The 20182-nt window shown below is 43.0% G+C and overlaps 1 protein-coding gene across 4 annotated transcripts in view; it reads left to right on the plus strand.

Moving 5' to 3' along the window:
* The window catches only part of PRKG1 (protein kinase cGMP-dependent 1), a 1269228-nt gene that overhangs the window by 780040 nt on the left and 469006 nt on the right, over window positions 1-20182 (plus strand). For all 4 annotated transcript variants that reach the window (XM_058698343.1, XM_058698342.1, XM_058698344.1 and 1 more), the window contains exon 4: window positions 16776-16881. In XM_058698343.1, the coding sequence (XP_058554326.1) occupies window positions 16776-16881 (106 nt within the window). The remainder of the gene's footprint in view (window positions 1-16775; window positions 16882-20182) is intronic.

Genomic DNA, 20182 nt, shown 5'->3' on the forward strand with positions numbered 1-20182 from the left:
CCTTTCAGTGAATATACATCCTTAAATGATGTGTAACCAAGTAACAGGCTATGCTTTGCCATTCCTCACTGGAGGAGTTGGCACACTTCCGCTGACCAGGAACAACTCATTAGGGGGCTAGACCACACTCTGACGATCACATCCACGCATGTGATATTACGACGTGAAAACGACAGTTTGCGCATGAAAAGACGGTGTCTCGTGCATTTAAGCAGAGGATCTTCCTTGGAGAAATCCAGATTTTTCTTTGCCCTGAAGAAACCAGTCAGCCTGTTGTAAAATACAGATACCTCTGCTTTTCTCTGCGAAACTGTAAGCACTATTCGTTTCCGAATCACAGACGAGCACAAGCGTCCTCTGTATCCAGGTCTATTAAAACTCCTTCTTCTAATTGCTGTTGACTGAGAAGTTTTCCTCGCAGCACTACACGGCTTCCAGATGAGAAAAATCACAAGAAGGAAAATGGCATTCGCCTAACATGCCAATGTAGACAATTTTGAAAATGTAAAACAGCTGAGCTCACTTGACATTTCTTGATGTCAGTCGATTCATCTGCCAGCAGAGGAGACCTTTAGGGAGCTCCCTTTCCTGATGAGGTTTTCCAAAAGTCCTGTCCAACTTTGAGAATTGCATAGAATTGACCAAAGAGGAGATGGGCCGGAAAGGGACATTGTATTTCAAAGCCTAGAAAATAAATGGGAAATGGTATTGCCTCTTTTTTTTTAAAACCAGCTGTGTCCTATACTTTGTTAAGGGGACCTAGACGGAAGCATTGGTTTCCATATTTATGTGAAGACTTGAAAGGGATCCTGAATCGTGGCTGTTGAGTGTAGCCTTCAGGTGGCAATGAACTCGGGTGATGGAGAGATATCCGAGGAAAACGGGAGCTTTGGAAGCACATCGGCGGTGAGCTCTATAGATGTACAGCAGGGGACTAATAGGCATGGAATCTTCAGGCTTCATTTTTTTCCCCCTCAAGGAAGAAGATTAATTACAAATACATCAAATGTATAGCTTCTAGCATACAGACCCACCGTTGGCAAAAGAGAAACCGTAGGATATGACCACGTTTCTGAGTTGAAGTCCCACTCTGCAACTTGTGAGGGAACGTGACTAGGTTAACTTTTCCACGATGTTTACTTGAATGCCGGCGAATCTGTAAGCCTGTGTTTTCCACATCATAGTGTAGTATTTAGGGACGCAGTCCATCCAGCTGACGCGAGGACTTAGAGACGTGATACCCATTTCCCTAATGAGATTCCACACTTAAAAATCTGTTGTGGCACACAGATGTGCGATGACATTTTCTGAGTATGTGCTGATATTTTTGAATTAGGCACACTGTTCAAAATGTGCCAACCTGTAGGAAACTGTGTCACCGTAAGAGAGCTGTCAGCAAAACCAGTTCAGTCACTTGCTGGAGAATGAAGCTTATGCTTGGGGCCCAACATGTGCCCTGTTGGGAGCCTTGTCGATGTGATGTGGGCCCCCGACATACTAAAGAGCCCGTCGAAAATGAATCTCAGTAAAGTGAAATGGCTACTCAGCCTCTGTTCTCTTTGCTGAAGGGTTACAAAGCATCTGTGTAAGAATTTTCAACTATGGGATTTTTCTGGGCCTTGACTTCCACTAAATCACACACAGCCTTTTTATAATAGAACTAAACACCGTCGGGAAATGAGTCCTGAGACATTTGTACGAACAGCGTCAGGCAGGAATATGTAGGAATTAGTCATTCAGCCAACACGGATTGGCTTTGCCCTGTGTGTCCGTAACTCAGAATACACCGCACTAGGGATAGAAAGATGAGCAAGACTTACTCCTGGCTCTCCCAGCGCTCTGCTGCTATAAGCCAGCCTTCTCGTCTTCAGTACCATGTTAACATCCTCTCAGCTTTCTCTTAATTTTCCTCTTCACCTGGAAGCCTGCCTAAACCTGTACGCAATTCCCCAAGTGATGTTCCTTTTTATTATTCGGAGGTAGGGAGCCAAGTTTGGAAATGCTCGAGACGTTCCTTTTTCAACTTACAATTCATGGTCCGTCCCCCACGGGCTGGTGTTGATTCTGTTTCCTATGTATGCATGAGGTGGAAAAATCACTGAAGGACATCCACGAGTGCATCACATTTCAGATCCCCAGTATCATGCTGCATATCTGCCCAAAGTTACTGGACTCCGATCTGAAAACCGTTGCGTGAGGCACGTTACTATCTTAGTTTCCTAAAATAGTCCGATGGAAGCTTAAATTACTTGTCCCAGGCCCCGCAGCTCCTCTGTTGTATAAGGAGGATGCTCACACATGCCAGACCCCAGATGGCTGTTTTTCACTCTCCAGCCTGCTCCCTCATGCTTTTGTTTTTCAAATTCCTGAGTTGTTAAGCTTGTGTATAAAGCATGGACTGAGACGCTGTTTCCTTCATTAAAGTCAGTAAGTGGCACCACCCTTACTTCAGACATCTGTCCTGAAACTGTCATCCTTTGGTGCAGTGCCGCATACAGGGGAGTTGTTGTCTCAAGATGATTATCATTATGTCCTCAATCATGCAGATCTGTGACTCACTGATCTCTCCAGTGATCTATGGGCTGCTGTCCAATCTTCTGGTTCAGTTGCTCCTTGGAGATGATCCAGTTCAACTTCTCTTCTGATGCAGGAGTCTCCAGCATTCCAGCAGGTAGCCCGCTGGAGCACTTCGTGCCGTGGGAAGCTTCTTCGTAGGCTACTCCTTTAGTCTTTGCACGGGGTCTTAATCACCAACCCTGTGACTTCTAATTACTGGTTTAGTTCTGTCCTTGACAAGTCAGAAGGAATTGCCTCTTAATCCACCAGAAACAGTGCATGGTGGTGGGTTGGTTCACATTTGGCTTGAGATGGAGCAGTCAAGGCTATTAGCATAAGAATAATAAAAAAGTGGGTGAGGAGGAAAAGACAAAGTTAGCTTTTAGCACCAAGAGGTGCTTGAGAACAAGGTCTGTATCTTGTTTGTTTTTTCTATCACTGGTACGTGGTATATATGGTTTTTGGCATGTAATAAGGTCTCCGTAAATGACTGTGGAATGTTTGTAATAACTGTCTCCCAGCTTGGGATTTCAGGCTAGCCCTTGACTCTCTTAGAAACAGCTCCCTTGAAATCCCTCAATGCCTAATAAACCCATGGAATCTTTGAGGACGGGTACTGAGTTTTCCCTTGGTCTTATCCAGACTGAATATTCTCGGTGGCTTCGTCTTTTCCATGGAATTCCCCCCCCCCCCCGCTTGAAACCTAGTCCCTGATATACCCTACAGCATTTGTTGTGTACTGGGAACACATCACAGTATTGATAGAAGACTGTGGTGTGATGTAACTCACGTACACGAATAACTGAAGCGAGGCAGAGTAATGAGAGCCGTGAAGGAGGCACGGTCAGAAGGCTGTAGACACACACATACAGGTTGGTTGGCTGGCCAGCCGGCTGGTTGGTTTCAAGCCAGGGTGGACTGGAAAGTCTTCATGGAGAAAGTGGTCTTTGAACTGGACTTGGAGGGCTATGAGGATTGCCCTAAGTAGAGGAGAATAACTGGAGCAAAAACCTGAAAGGAGGGGTGGGTTGGGAAGCTGGATGTTAGAATCATTGAAGGAGACAAACGGTATGTTTCAGGGATTGTGTGAGATGAAACTAGGAAGGTACTTCGCACTAAACATGGGTTAAACGTGAGGATGAAGATGTTCTGCTTTACTTATTGGTAGTAGGGAGCCGTCGACTGTTTTACGGGTGGAGTGACAGGCTGAGAATGGTTACTTAGAAGATCCATCAATGACTGGAATTGCTTATCCCTTCCTTCACTGTTAGTGACTCACAGAGTGATCGTGTGATCTCTACTAGTCTTGAGTAGGCCTAACTGGTAGCATTTTAGTCTGGACAACACTACTGTTACCTGTGGGTCTGCTCCTTGCCACTTTCACTCTTGGTCCCTACGATTTGCATCTGAGTTGCATAGAAAGCCACCTGTTTTGTTGAGGCTCATTCCCCATTTCTTGCCGCACTTTTCCCCACCATACCTGGCCTTAGCTTCACGCCGTGGTCGTTTTCAGACGACTTGGGGTTTGTTTATTTATTTGCTTATTCCTATACCCTTCCTTCCAGTTCCCAGCCCCCACCACTGGTGGTAGGTGTCAATAGGTTCCTAAATAATTGCCCTTTGGCTGAACAGATGTCAGACGATACAGAGTGTTGTAAACAAGGATGTAAGGGAGAAAAGCAGGATACTTGGGGAATCTCTTGCTTCCACAGCCCCCCAGTCTTGTGCCCCCAGAACCTGTTACTCATCAGCTTCTAGATTTTAGTGTTTATGGGCTTTACCAACAACCAGGGAGCTATGACTAGCATTCTGCAGACCTCGAATTCACTCTGGGGCCCATGAGCCCTCCCGCATGTATCTCTGATACCTGTGGGGATTGCTGTCAGACACACACAGGATGGTTCACACAGCTTCTTGAAAAATGACTACTTGAACACCACTGAGTTTGCATAAAAAATTGAAGCTTGTCGAATGGAGAACATTGCTTCTTGAGCCTTTCACCTAAAGACAGAAGGTAGCTGCTGGCAACTCTGGAGGGTAGGAAAGGGGGGCGTGCTCGACATGGCATGTGTTGTGAGCCTGGAGAGGGAGGCGTGGCCTAAAAGGTGGTCACGAGGAACCTGCCTTGGGTGCAAAATACCTTTGAAGCCTCCCATTACATTAAAACCTTGGGTAAGATGTGCAGCCCACTTCTGCCTTAATTTCAAGAAATCCTCTCTAACTCAATAATTGCTTTTTTTTTTTTTTTTTTTTTTTGAGAGAGAGAACATGTGTGAAGGCAGGGGAGGGGCCCAAAGCGGGAGAGAGAGTGAGCAAATGAGCAACAGAATCCCAAGTAGGCTTCAAGCTTGGCAAGGAGCCTGGTGCAGGGCTCAATCTCACAACCCTCGGATTGTGGCCTGAGCCTAAATCAAGAGTCAGAAGCTCAACCTACTGTGCCACCTAGGCACCCCATTAATCAACTCAAATGTACATTCCCTTTGTTTTGTTTTGTTTTGTTGTGTTGTGTTGTTTTTTGGAGGATTTAATGACCATGGGTAAGCTGGTTCAATGGGTCAGAAAAATGGAGTGGGGAAAGCAGATATTCCAGTTTCAGAATTATGTACGTGTCCATAAGAAGAATGCAGGCTTTGGAGTCAGAATGAAAGGGACTATACTAATGACTCTGTGTGACTCGGGCAGTAACCCAGGCTCTCTGAGTTTCCATAGTTACAGAAAGGGGATTGGAATACGTCACACAATTAATATAGGTTAAACAGATGTAAATGTAACAGACATAAAGTTCTTGCCAAGTCATGTAATAAAGGTTCGATAATGGGACTCAAAATCATGCTCATTAGTATCATAACTGTATTAAAAATAGCACCATTCGTTTGGTCTTTGCAGTATCCTTAACATTGAAAGTAAAAACAAATGTGAAATCATTATGATAGTTAATGTTTTCATATTTTCCAAAAGTCCTTACTTGGCCTTACCAGTTACATGGTACAAGGTGTGAAGTCAAGCAGAGCTTAGAGAAACCATCATTTCATTTCTTTTTAAAAATTTAATGTTTGTTTATTTGGGGGAGAGTGAGAGACAGATCATGAGTGGGTGACAGGCAGAGAGATGGGCACATAGAATCCAAAGCAAGCTCCAGGCTCTGAGCTGTCAGCTCAACATGAGGCTTGAACTCAGGAGCTGTGAGATCATGACCTGAGCTGAAGTTGAACACTCAACCAACTAAGCCATCCAGGTACCCCACCACTATTTCATTTCTACTGATTGCATTAAGGCTGCCACCATAGCACGCCCTTTCAAACACATGAACGTGAGTGAGGACAACACTGCTAATGATTTTTGTACCAGTAAGTTTATACAGCTCCAGGCTCTGAGCTGTCAGCCCAACATGAGGCTTGAACTCAGGAGCTGTGAGATCATGACCTGAGCTGAAGTTGAACACTCAACCAACTAAGCCATCCAGGTACCCCACCACTATTTCATTTCTACTGATTGCATTAAGGCTGCCACCATAGCACGCCCTTTCAAACACATGAACGTGAGTGAGGACAACACTGGTAATGATTTTTGTACCAGTAAGTTTATACTGATGGTTCTTCTTATGTGCAGTGTTCAACTTGACAATCCATTATCTTTGCCGAATATATACTTTTTCTAGGCGAGAAAGTTTAAAATATCACCCCCATCCTAATGGGGAGGCAGTTTGCACAAGGGAGACCTCAGTGTGTTCCAGATGCATTGTAAACAGCAAATGGCCTTTTATAATTATGAAACATTTGTCTCAGAACATTCTGGCAGTTGAAATTTGGCTTTAGGCTAACATATGCCTTAATAATGTAGGGAAGCAGTTGTGGGCTCCATGGACCCCCTCCAAGCCTTTGATCTGTCACTCTATAGATCTGAGGGATCACAGATAATTCAGGCATCAGGAGATGGGCGTGGTGGTAAAATAAAGCTTCTGGAATCCCTTGCATATGTAGTAAAGTACCTTATGGTGTGAGCTGGTACTCTTGAATGTCGAGGGTGAAGTTCTAGACTGAGCTAATGACACCTTTCCTTGTTCATCCCCCTGCACTAAGCCCTCAGAAACGTCCAGTCCATTTAGACAAAGTATGGATCAACAGTTTCAAATGAGACATACCTGTCATCTGAAAATGTTCCTTGCAGACGGGCTGTTTAGGGGAACAACGATTTACTCTGGAACCATTGTCAGAAAACTCAACTAATGTTCACTGCAGGGGAAGGATGGTCAGACACAGCTCACACTCAAAAAGCTCAAGCTGGTTCTCCTCCAAAAGGGACTATGAGGGTCTCTGGTGCTTTCTCCTATGAAGTGGAAGGCTAGAAATGGATTTTGTTTAGACAAAATGCTTGACATGTACACAAAATTCAATTGGGAAAATCCTTGACGAGCTCTTACTCTGTGCCATCCCATGGAACAAGAAAGGCCTGTAAAGCAGGGATTATATGTTAAGAGTACTGCTGTTTCAGGGGTGCCTGGGTGGCCCAGTCGGTTGAGCATCCGACTTCGGCTCAGGTCATGATCTCACAGTCTGTGAGTTCGAGCCCTGCGTTGGGCTCTGTGCTGACAGCTCAGAGCCTGGACCCTGCTTCAGATTCTTTGTCTCCCTCTTTCTCTGCTCCTCCCCTGCTCACATGCTGTCTCTCTCTCTCTCTCTCTCTCTCTCTCTCTCTCTCTCTCTCTCTTTATTTCAAAAATAAAGATTAAAAAAAATTTTAAACAAAAGAGTACTGCTGTTTTAGAGCAGCCCTGACCAATTGAAATGTGATGGGAGCGATAAATGTAATGTCTAATTTTCTGGCAATCCCGTTAAAAAAAGTAAAGATAAAATGGAATATAGTGCAGCCTTAAAGGACAAGATTTTGCCATTTGTGACAACTGGATGGACCTAGAAGGTATCCTGCTAAGTAAATTAAGTCAGTACCATATGATTCTGCTTCAAAGTGGGATTAAAAAAACCAAACAAATGGATAAACAAAAAGAATCAGACCTGTAAATACAGAGAACAAACTGATGGTTACACGATGGACAAAGGCAAGAGGGTTGGGCAAAATGGGTGAAGGGGTGTCGGAGACCCAGGCTTTCAGTTAAGAGATGAATCAGTCATGAGGATGAAAGTTACAACATAGGGAATATAGTCAATGATGTTGTGTTGTTGTTGTTGTATGCTAACAGACAGTAACTACATGTGTGGAGAACATGCCGTAACATAGAAAAGTTAAATAGCCACTGCAGGTGTGAAAGTAACACAACATTGTGTGTCAACCATACTCAAAATGTAAAATAAATTAAAATGGAGACAGGTGTAAATAAAGTTTCTAGTACATTTTGACTTAGTAGGTCAAATATTTTTATTGTCACACGTAATCAATAGGAAATTATCCATTAGGCATTTTATGCTTTTTCATACCGAGCCTTCCAAATTCTCTGTATAATTTACACAGATGGCACATTTCAGTTTCCATTAGTAATCAATGATCACATGGCTAGTGGCTATCATATTGGACAACACATGTTTAAAATTATCAAGAGGGGCGCCTGGGTGGCTCAGTTGGTTAAGCGTCCGACTTCAGCGCAGGTCATGATCGCGCGGTCCGTGGGTTCGAGCCCCGCGTCGGGCTCTGGGCTGATGGCTCAGAGCCTGGAGCCTGCTTCCAATTCTGTGTCTCCCTCTCTCTCTGCCCCTCCCCCGTTCATGCTCTGTCTCTCTCTGTCCCAAAGATGAATAAACGTTAAAAAAAAAATTTTTTTTTAAATAAAATAAAATTATCAAGAGTTAGGAAAATAGAACCAAGCTTGCAAAAGACCTGGAAAGGTGTGAAAAGGGGGAAGAAATAACTTTGAACTGAGCCTTGCAAGGACAAGAGTTTGAGGGGAGTGGAGAGTCCCTCCAGTTGCAGGAATCTGCGTGAGCAGGGACATGGGGAAGGCAGGTGTTGATGTGAGGGAGGTGGGGCAAGCCTGAGGCCAGGAAGAAAGGGAAAATGGTACTAGTTCAACCTATGGAATTTGAACTGTGCCTTGGAAATACCAAGTACCAATTTCTTTCTTTAAATACTAGTGGGCATCTAATGGAAAATTAAAAGCAAAACAAAACCTGTCACATGTTGTATTATCTAGGAAAGTAAACCCATTGATCAAGTTTTGGGTTCTTGTGGTAAAATATACATGACGTGAAACCTACTCTAACCACTTTTAAGTGTGCAATTCCATGGCATTAATACATCGCATTGTTGTGCAGCCGTGACCACCATCCATCTGGGGGAATCTTTCATCACCCTGAAGTGAAACTGTCCCCATCGAGCACCACCTCCCCATCCCCACCCCAGCCCGTGGCAACCACTGCAGTCTACTTGCTGTCTGCATGAATGTGATGATTCTGGGTGCCTTCTGCCAATGGAATTCTACAATGCTTGTCTTTTCGTGTCTGGCTTATTTCACTTAGTCTAACATTTTCAGGGTTCACCCGTGTCATAGCATGTATCAGTTTTTCATTCCCTTTTAAAGGTTGAGCAACATTCCACTGTATGTATAGGCCACATGGTATACCTCTGTTCCTCTTTGAAGGATATTTGGATTGGTCCTACCTTTTGACGATGGTGAATACTGCTGCCATGAACATTGGTGTACAAATAACTACTCATGTCCCTGCCTTCAGTTACTGTGGGTATATATCTAGAAGTGGGATTACTGGATCCTAGGCTAATTCTATGTTTCATCTCTTTAAGGAACCACTATAACATTTTCCATGGTGTCTCCACCATTTCACCTTTCTACCAGAAATGCATAAGTTCCAATAGCTGCACATCCTGGGCAACACCTGCTGTTAATTTTAAGAATAGCCATCCTAGTGGGTGTGAAGTTGTGTCCTTTGGGGTTTTGATTTGCATTTTTCCCTAATTCCTAATGGTGTTATGCATCCCGTCGGGTCTTAACTGGCCATTTGTATGGCTTCCTGATCAACTTTTGTGAACGGAAAAATGGTCTCTAAAGCATAAAATTTACTTGCCTGCTGCTTGATAATTTTTGTGACTTTTATCTTGACCTCCTTCATGTTCCCGGGGTTACCTGAGTGTCAGGTGTGTGTTGTGGTTCTTAGAGCAACCTAACAACTGGATTTCTAGAGTGCAAATAGCTGTTGGACCAAGTCATTCGAGAATGTTAAAATAATTAGACTTTTTAAAAAATATGGCAAGGTTAGTTTAAAACATGTGAGACAGTAGTTTAAAGATACAAGGTTGTATTTATAATACAGAAGTAAAAGAAAATCACAAATTCATTGGCTGGTCAGGTCATGTAGCTGATGACGTACATGGTTCTTGCACTTGAAAAAAATGGCAGTTACTTACAAGTACATTTGCTGCCTCTGCTTGGAGTAATGTGGATGGAACATACATGATTCAACTATTTTATTTCCATGTATATTTCCAGGCTAGAAAGGTAGGTGTTAGGGTCAAATTCTCTCTCCACGGCATGTCCTGTCTATTTAAGATCCTTGAGATCTTTCTAATCCATCCATCTCTCTAGCTTCCTTGCCACCCACCAGGACCCACCCACTTCGGTAATAAGAGACTGCTGATTTCTCTCCCTCTCTCTCTCTTCCCCTCTTAATTTCTTTATCTCTGGTTTTCTGGGTCCATCTTGGTCTCTCTTTGTCTTTGCCCCTCTCTTGCTCCCCCTAGTCCTAGTCTCCTCTTAAGCACCATTAGGATACTGTTAACAAAAGCTTCTGAAGCGAATCACCTACTTTAACCTTCCATGGCCCCCTCCTCACTGACCTTTGTATCAGGTTCTGAGGACAGGAGATCCATGTGCACTCTTTAGCTACACCTGTGACAGCCTCCTGCCTCACCCAGCACCTCATTCAGCCTTCCTGGACCACTTGCTGAGCAGACATCTCTTCCTGGAAGGACCCCTTGTGGTGATGGGGAAATAAAATTCTCTAGCTCCTCCCTTCCCACATTGAGTTCTGGAGCAAAGTCAACAGTCCCCTGCTGTGCTCAATGCTAACCCTTTGGTTGACAGTGAGGATGTTAAGGAGTTCCAGGGGGAGGGCAGGGAACAGGGAACTATTCATACTCTGGCACCCTATGACTGGGAACCAGCTTAGTCTTCCCCCTGCCCTCCTCTGAGGCAATCCTTTCCCCAGAACCATCTTGTGGGTGCCATGGTCCTATCGGCCCATCTGATGGAGCATATGGATCCCTCTAAGAATAATGTTTATAAAAGCATAAAATAGAGGATTACCAAAAAAAAACTCCGCATTTATATTGAAATACATTAATGTACAGTATAAGTGTGATAAAATAACATTAAAAGTTAAATCGAGATGCAGGTCTATGAATTACTATAATTTTAAAGTAATGACAAGAGAAGAAACCTGGGAGGTGAAAGAGGAAACAGGTGTCCTACCCTTCTTAAAAGGATACTAATTCCATCAAGAGGACTCCATCCTCTTGACCTCATCTAGACCTGATTACTTCCTGTGATACTGTGGCTTGTAGTCTCCCCTATCCGTGCCCTTCCCCCACCCACCCCCGGTTTTTGGCACTGAACTCTTAAAACCCTTAGAATTTTCTAATTGGTAGGAGTGATAAAGATTTCCTTAGCTTAAGGAGGTGACTTTGGGACTCCAGGATGGGGGCTGGCTGCCAGGGAACCAACCATGTGATCAGAGGGTTGGAAATTTCTGTCCCCCACCCCCACCCCCAGGGAGCAGAGAGTATCTGGAGGTTGAATCCATCACCAATGGCCAATGATTTAAGCAATCAGGCTTATGTAATGAAGCTGTCATAAGCACCCAAAAAACAGGTTTGGGAGAGCTTCCGGATTGGTAAATGCAGGAAACTGAAACTGGGGTGGGGAGAGGGGCACTCCTGGAGAGGGCATGGAAACTCTGTGTCCCCTTCCCCAAGCCTCAGCCTCTGCATCTCTCCTAAGTTATATTCTGAGTTATATTCTTTTATAATAAAACAGTGATCTAGGAAGTAAAACATTTCTCTGAGTTCCATGAGCCGTGTAGCAAATTAATGAAACAAAAGGAGAGGATCTTCGGAAACTTATTTACAGCCAGTGGGTCAGAAGTACAGGGACTGTGGAATGGGCCTCTGAGGGGAAGCAGAAGGGAGGCAGTCATTCAAAAGTGAACCTTAACCTTGGAGTCTGATGCGGTCTCTGGGTGGATAGCGTCAGAATTGAGTTGAACGGTGGGACACCAAGGTGGGGTCCTGAGAACTGCTTGTTGGTGTCGGGAATCTCCCAGCCCCCCAACCTCATCCCACTCGAATTGGTACCAGAACTTCCTTACCTCCCATAGGCCCTGCCTCCAAGTACCATCGCTATGGGGATCGTGGCTTTAGCTTTTGAATTTGGGGGAGACCCATTCAGTGCACAGCACCAGATGAAGAATCCTGGCTTGCACAAGATTCTCTACTGCAAAGCCTTCAGCCAACTGTTGTGTTTTTCCCCACAGGGACTGGGGGGTCTGTGAGGTCTTTTCAGCATATTCACAGCCCCAGATACTTACTCGCTGCTGGCACTTCCTCTTGATTTGTTTTCCTTTTAGAGGAGACCAGGAGATGGCCCGTGTTTTCTGTAAAGGGCCAGATAGTCTCTATCAAAACTACTCAATTCAGCCAGAGACAATATGTAAACAAATACGCATGGCTGTGTTCCCATTGGAAGTTTTATGGACACCAAAATTTGTTTTATATAATTCTCATGTGTCATGGGTTATTTTTTTTAAAATGTTTCAGCCACTTAAAAATACAAAACCCATTCATGGTTAACGTGCTGTAGGAAAACTAACCATGGGCCCAATCCGGCATGGATAATGGCTTGTTGGCCTCTGTACTAGACCACAAGTTTCTTAAAGGCAGGAGATCTGTGTTTGTTTCCTGTCTCTTATATATAGCACTGGTGTTGGCTACATTGGTATAAAATAAATACGGGCCGAAGGAATATTCAAGACTGTGTTTTATACCCACCCAGGCTTTCTCAATATTCTTCCAAAATCTGAATTGCACAGTGGAGGGAATCTCTACTAGAATTTAGGCCAAACCCGGATTTGTGATCTGATTCCAGCACCGTTTTTGTGGCTCCTTCTCTGTCATCCTGGTGTCCCCCAGACGAAGGCCAACTCTTGCCCGCGTTGAAGGTGTCGTTCATGTGCTCCTGCCCTTAAAGATCTCAGAGGAATGGGTATTTGCCTGTTTTCCACTGATTCAACATGGCCCTAAACTGGAGGGGGAAGAAAAAGATCACTGAGTAGAGAATGTTAGATTCATTCTTGAACAAAAAGGAAAGTCTGTTTCCGATACTTGCTCTGCCCTTCAGACTTAAACGTTCAACAACCATAATCATCCTGAAAATCAGAGGAACTTTATTTCTGAAGTGCTTATTCCCTACAGAGATTAAGAAACCACTTAAAGGTACATAGACAGATTTTTAAAACTTGTTTTGAATGGTCTGAAGGTTGGAAGCACCAGACTTACCCTCCAGCCCGCTGTTGAAGAAGCAAGAGGTTAATAACCACCTGAATAGAACCACTTTCCTGATAACAAGGCAAGGTGTTTATGAGTCACGCTTGCCCACCTGTGAAGTGCTGATTTGACTAATAGGTATATTGGCCCAGTACAGGAAAGGTTTTGGCATCTTGCCCAAGGTCATGGACAAGTTTGCAATCTCATCAAGCCATGTTCATTATCATGCAAAATATCTGAAACAGGTTTACTTAGAGATGTAGCAGTAGCCTGAGTAAATGGGAATCAGATAAAATGAAAATATTAGATTCTGTGAACTTATTTTTAGAGACCCTTTTTCAATTCATGGCTTATGATGTCTGATCAATTCAGTTGAGCTATTTTAACGTCATCTTGGAGTCCACTTAGGCTTACTTCTTCATTTTTAGGTGACCTGTGTGCACATGAATTATATTAATGACTCAGTATAGCCTACACTTACCTAATGAAAAGCTGATTTCTTGAGAGAGAAGAGGTTATAAGAAATGAGCCCCGGACTTCTCTCTGCGGGAAGGTCCCAACTTACTCGAGGAAACCTCATTTAGACACAGCAGAGATAATGAGCAATATCGGTCACGCGCTAAGTGCCAGCGAGTGACAGAGGGCAGAGTGACAGCTCCTCAGGAGGGACCAGGAACACAGCCTGGCCTCCAAGCGGGAACACAGACAGAAAACGTTGCGGGTCACTCGGTCACAACACATGTGTGCATGCATGCACCCCGACCCTCGTCGCTTGACTCGTGGGTACTGTGGCCTCTGCTTAGTACTTACTATTCCTGTCTCTTGGTTTAAGAGCCTGTAATGGAAATTTTTACATATTGCTGCTGGAGATGTGCTACGTGAGTCTTCCTGCAGGGCAGAGTCTTAGATGTATGTATGTATGCTTGACTCCACTTAGACCTTTTGCCTCTACTGAGTCTTTTGAGGTACAGTACCGTATGTGTATATGTGATAGTACACGTCGTCATGTTGCCCCTGATGTTTAGAATAACAGAATTGGTTGATGTCTCCTAATTCAGCCTTTGGAGGGAGACTTGGCTTTATGGAAATCCCTGGGAACCATTAAGAATGATGCTGAACACAGAATGTATTTTTCTTGTAAGCAGTCGAAAAATGGCGGCCTGCCTCTGATGTGTTCTGAAATTCAGGTTCTTTGCCTGGCTAAAATGAACAAATGAGGAGACTCTAGCTGCTGGCGAGGATGGGGAGAGACGGGAACCCTCTCGCACTGTTGGTGGGAATGCAAACTGGTGCGGCTGCTCTGGAAAACAGTGTGGAGGTTCCTCAAAAAATTAAAAATAGATCTACCCTATGACCCAGCCATAGCACTACTAGGAATTGACCCAAGGGATCCAGGAGTGCTGATGCATAGAGGCATTTGTACCCAATGTTTATAGCAGCACTTTCAACAATAGCGAAATTATGGAAAGAGACTAAATGTCCATCAAATGATGAGTGGATAAAGAAATTGTGGTCTATATACACAATGGAATACTACTTGGCAATGAGAAAGAATGAAATATGACCTTTTGTAGCAACGTGGATGGAACTGGAGAGTGTGATGCTAAGTGAAATAAGTCATACAGAGAAAGACAGATATGTGGATATCACTCGTATGTGGATCCTGAGAAACTTAACAGATGACCATGGGGGAGGGGAAGGAAAAAAAAAAAAAAGGTTAGAGAAGGAGGCAACCAAAACATAAGAGACTCTTAAAAACTGAGAACAAACGGAGGGTTGATGGGGGGTGGGAGGGAGGGGAGGGTGGGTGATGGGCATTGAGGAGGACACCTGTTGGGATGAGCACTGGGTGTTGTATGGAAACCAATGTGACAATAAATTTCATATTAAAAATTTTTTCAATGAAATTCAGGTTCTTGGCTGTGTTTTGTCTTTAAGATCTCTAATAGCTTTGTTTTGTTCATCGCATTAATCCCCGCTTCCTATGCCTGACTTCCAGGGCCCGGAAGCAGCCTGCTTTCAAAGATCAGAGAAGCCTGCAGAATCTCAGCCATTCCTGTCTGTCTGATCCTCGCCTGGACTCCCCCAGCCCAAGCCCCCCCCCCTCCCCCGCCAGGCTCTTCTCCCGCACAGGACGTCACCTCCTCTGTCTCCCTCCTAGCTCAGCTTCTGTCAGTTATATAAAGATGCTCCTTCTTGTGAATCTTTTCCTGAATTGGCAGTCCTTTGTGGTTGCATCAGCCAGTCTTTGGGTTTGTCTCAAGCAAACAGGTGTTCTGGAAAGGAGCCCGGATTCGGCAGAGGAACTTGAATGTGGCTGGGAGAGCACCTGTGTGAGGATCTTTGTTTTTGCCGATGGCTCATTTTTAAAAGATATTTGGAGCGGAGCCATGCACCTACCGGTCCTTGCTGCTTTGTTCCTTTTCTAGTTAACCAAGCATCCTTTTTCTTTTTTCAATGAAGAGCTGGCCCAGAGAGAAGTCATGTTCTAGTTCCTTAGCTTCAAACAGTTTTGCGAGGAAAAATTAGGTAAAATGCGAAGATAAGGGTTTACATTAGAACACCGCATTCTCTTTCTCATATTTTCCCCGTTTGCTTTGTGTGTTACTCCCAGTCCCTCCCTGCAAGGCACTCCCATGGCCTCATACTCAGCATTTGCCCCTGACCCCTCCCCCCAGATCTCATTCCACACTGGGCTTCCTCTGAGAACTGGGAAGAAGAGAGAATTGTGTTCTTCAGTCTTTGTGTGTTTGGCTCCTTAAACTATAAACTGTCTCCACTCACTTGTCCCGCACAGCCCTTATGTACCCCACTCCCCACCAGTATGACCTATGAATTGGCTTTCTCTATTTGTATGCTAACAGAAAGCATTTGCTATTAGGAAAACTTGCAAACATACGTAAAAATGGAGAGCATAAGTGTCTTGCATGCCCATTGCACAGATTGTTACCGAGATTTTTAGTATATTCTTTTAAAACCAAAGTTTATCTTACTGGGTGGTTCTGTTACTCTATAGCATCTGCCTTTTTCCAAAACTTGTCTCTCAGTCGTGTGCTCAGTAGCTCAAATGGTGTAATTCTGGGATACTCAGTTTGAACACTATTATTCATTGTCAGAGGCAGTCGTAGGTAAGACTAGACATCAAAATTCAACAAACGGATCTCAGAGAACTTCACAGGACAGCTTCGGGCACAGGTTATAATTTGTAAAATGTGAGCTTCATGTAGAAATCATGTTGAAGTTATTATTTCTATCCTATTAAATTCAGCCCTAAACCTGAAAATGGAGTTTTCATTTCTAGTTTTTACAAGTAAAACATGATCATTTGAGTCATTAACACCATTCTGGGTAATTACCAGGGAGTGTTGTGATTAATTGTGAATTTTTCTTTGCTTCCATGTGATGTCCTTCATAGATAGTCTGGAAAGCACTAAAGTTTTTCACTGTGGACTTAGGCATTCTCCTCCCTTAAGGGCAGAAGAGAACCGGAATCTTCCTCTTAGACAATAATACTAGATGGACAATTATGAACTACCTTATGCTAGTAGGAACATTCACTTTCTTAACAAAATGGGATAGCATGATGGGTACCAGCTGTAAATGAAGGTCAATTATTTCCATACTTCTCCTGAATCACTCATATCCCTTCTGCATGGTGGGGTTCACGGTTGAAATTGCCTAATTTTTTTTTCCTGTTTTCTTTTTCTTTTCTCCAGCTCTTGTGAATGTGAAACTCTGGGCCATCGATCGACAATGTTTTCAAACAATCATGATGAGGACAGGACTCATCAAACACACCGAGTATATGGAATTTTTAAAAAGGTAGGATGCTTTATATTCTCCTGCTGAGGGCGTTTATGGTCTTTTCAACCCTCTTCCTGGACAGGCAGCCCAGGGAAGCCTTTTCCCTTCATTTCAGTCTTGATAGCCTACAAATTTGTAGAAGCATGAGACTTTGGACTGGCTTCTTCTTTCTGGTTCTGGTACCAGTTTCCATGCTAACTGACGAAGTCAGAACTTGGGACATTATCTCAGGGAGTGTGGGTCAGAGAAACAAAGGAGAATTTGCTTGAACAAAAAAGGGGTATTGAGTTCATCCCTAACTATTTATCGATTAAAATGTTGATGGTACCTGTCTGGACTGCATCGTCTCTTGTGTAAGATTCCATGTCAAAGGTCAGGTGACAAAGATGGAAAAGTTCTGAAGCTCATTATCCTTTAATCCCAAATTTAATTTCCCCACTTAAGTTCATTTTCTGTTGTAGTTCTCAAATATCAAAAGTTTTTTTTTTCTTTTGATATTGTATATTTTCATGATTCAGTATAGCATGGGAACTGGGATAAAAAACAGCTTTTCATTTCTTAAGAATACACTGATGTTCACTGAAATGCATTTCTTTGTCTCTAAGCTTATTTTAAAGAAAATACATTATTTCATCCTTAAAAAGAGTATTGACAACTCTGATTTTTTCCCAATAAGTCGCTATTTTGTATTTTTTCGTTGAAAACAGAACCATCCTTAAGTAATAACATACAGATTACGTTTGCTAAAGAGGGGCGTATTATCTGTTACAATCATAATTTCTTAGAGCTAGAATATCAAGCCGGTTTTTTCATGGCTTATTTTTGTTTTTGTGAAAGAAATGGTTTAAGGGGAGGTAGAAAATCGAAATCACATTTTGGGTCAGTGATACATCATAACAGATACCTGTGGAATTTTCTTACAATGGAATTTTAATATTCCTTACTTGAGTATTTTATGTAGTTCATTTATTTTTTGATTCATTGTATATGCATATTTGATTTCCACATAATTTGTTCTTTACATTCTTGCTAAAGGAACAATAAAACTCTAATTTGATGTCAAGTGGTAATTTTAAAATATAATTATCAGGGTGTTGGGATTTTTCTTCAACATGATTGGGTGAAACATTTAGACGTGGAAATGTACTTTTGTTTGGAATTTAGTACAGTTCACAAGGAAATTATTCAGACGCCGCCTGTGTGTGTGTGTGTGTGTGTGTGTGTATCTATATTTGCATGTGTTTGTTGATACATACGCATGTGTCTATACTGGTATGTGTGTGAGAAAGAGAATAGAAAGAATACAGAGACCAAGAGAGAAAGATGGAGACAGAATAAATTATCATTTTTAAGCTTTTACTTAAAGTGCAATTTACTGTTTTCTTCTGATGGAACCATATTAGAGAAAGATCCCGATTGGTAATTAATAAAATTCTTACCTGTAGGACAGAGCCTACCTAAGCTCTCAGGTACCTAAGCATTGGGCACTTACGACATAGATTTCCATAATTCCATTCTCTCAAGGAAACGGGGTGTCCGTGCTCATGACCCACATAAATTTTTCTAAGAGGGGCCAGTTCAGGCAATGAAGTCTCATTGTGTTGTTGCTGGGGTTTTTTGTTTGTTCGGATTTTTGTTTTTAGTTGAATCTGCATATACTCTTATATCTTTTGTATTCACCTAAATTTGTGTTATCTGCTCTGTTGATTCAAACCTTCAATAAGTAAAGTTGGTTCTCCAGAGGGTGGGAATGTATCCTGTTGGCCAGCTTAGTGCAGGTGAAGTTGAACTGGCTGAGTTAGAGGTGGGTGCAGACGCTTACTTTCCATCCATCTACTGTCTAAAGAGTCAAGTCCTCACCATTTGTGACGACGGTGCTGGGATGGGAGTCCAGAGAGGTGACCAAGGGACCCTCAATGCCTGGGGCCAGCTTTAACCTTCCTTAATTATGACTGTGGTTAACTGGTTCTCTCTGACCCTTCAGTGGCTCGCAATTGCTCTTGAATTATGCATGGCCTCATTAGCTGCAAGTTCAAGGCCCTCACACAGCCAACCACCACCTGCTTCCCTGCCTGCTTTCTTCTTGCCCCAGGCAAACCGGACAACTCACTGTGCCCAGGCAGTCCTTGGACGCTGATACAGCTCACTGCCTCGGTGGTCATCATTGTTGTTTTGCTTTGTTTTGTTTTTTCCCCCCACCTCCCATCAGTGTTAAAATCTTTTAAGATACAACTAAAACCTGCCTCTTGCAAAGATACTAACCTCATTCCACCAAGAAGTAATATTTTCCTTTTTTGAGCTTTGTCTCTATCATGTGTCTCCTTCTCTACTTTGTTTTATTATAACCTGACTATTGAACTTCTACTTTGAGACTATAAACTTGTCATAAATATCTTGGTGCTCATCTTGGCACAAAACTTACTGATTTGTAGATAGGTAGTTAGTATGACTTTAAGGGCAGGATCAGTACATAATTTGAAGGGCCCAGAGACCAATGAAAATTGGGAGCTCCTTTTAAAAAAATGTCTGTGTGGCTCAGTCGTTTAAGGTCCAACTTTGGCTCAGATCATCATCTCACGGTCCGTGGGTTCAAGCCCCGCATCAGGCTCTGTGCTGACAGCTCAGAGCCTGAAGCCTGCTTCAGATTCTGTCTCCCTCTCTCTCTGCCCCTCCCCCTCTCATGCTCTGTCTCTCTGTCTCTCTCCCTCTCTTTGGAAAATAAAAATGTCAAAACCCTGACAGCATAGTATTAAACCAAGCATAGGCATCTTCTAAGCTTGGCCTCTATACTGTTGCCCAGGTTGTACACTGATGAAGCTAAACGAGTAATACTGTTTTCTCCTCCATGTTCCCAGGTTATCTCTCTTTGCTACCACTTATTCTGCAGGGCTGTTAAGAAGTGTGTGAACTCTCCCCAAAGGAAATGATAGTGTCAAAAAGTTAAGATGACCAAAATTAACATTTCTATCCTGACGGAAGAATTGTTCATTTCCCTATTACTGATTTTTTTTGTTTAACATGCATACCACTCTTTTACATCATGTAAAATTTTTTTAAGCTTTATGTAGTCAAGTCAATCAACTTTTTCCTTTAGGGTTTCCTGTGTAGCAAGTCTCACCGTAATAAAATAAAAATGTGGACTCAATGCTTTGAAATTTGCCTGCAGCAACCTGTGTGTACAGGGAAAAGGGGTATTTTTCTCTAATGTACTTGCTAAAAAAAAAAAAAAAAGTCCATCTCCATTTTTCTACTATACACACCTTATACTTTATATTGAGGAGTTAAAGGAATTGTGATATTCAGAACAGCAACAGCTCAG

This window comes from Neofelis nebulosa, chromosome 13, assembly GCF_028018385.1.
Source record: "Neofelis nebulosa isolate mNeoNeb1 chromosome 13, mNeoNeb1.pri, whole genome shotgun sequence".
In the NCBI taxonomy this organism is placed as follows: Eukaryota; Metazoa; Chordata; class Mammalia; order Carnivora; family Felidae; genus Neofelis; species Neofelis nebulosa.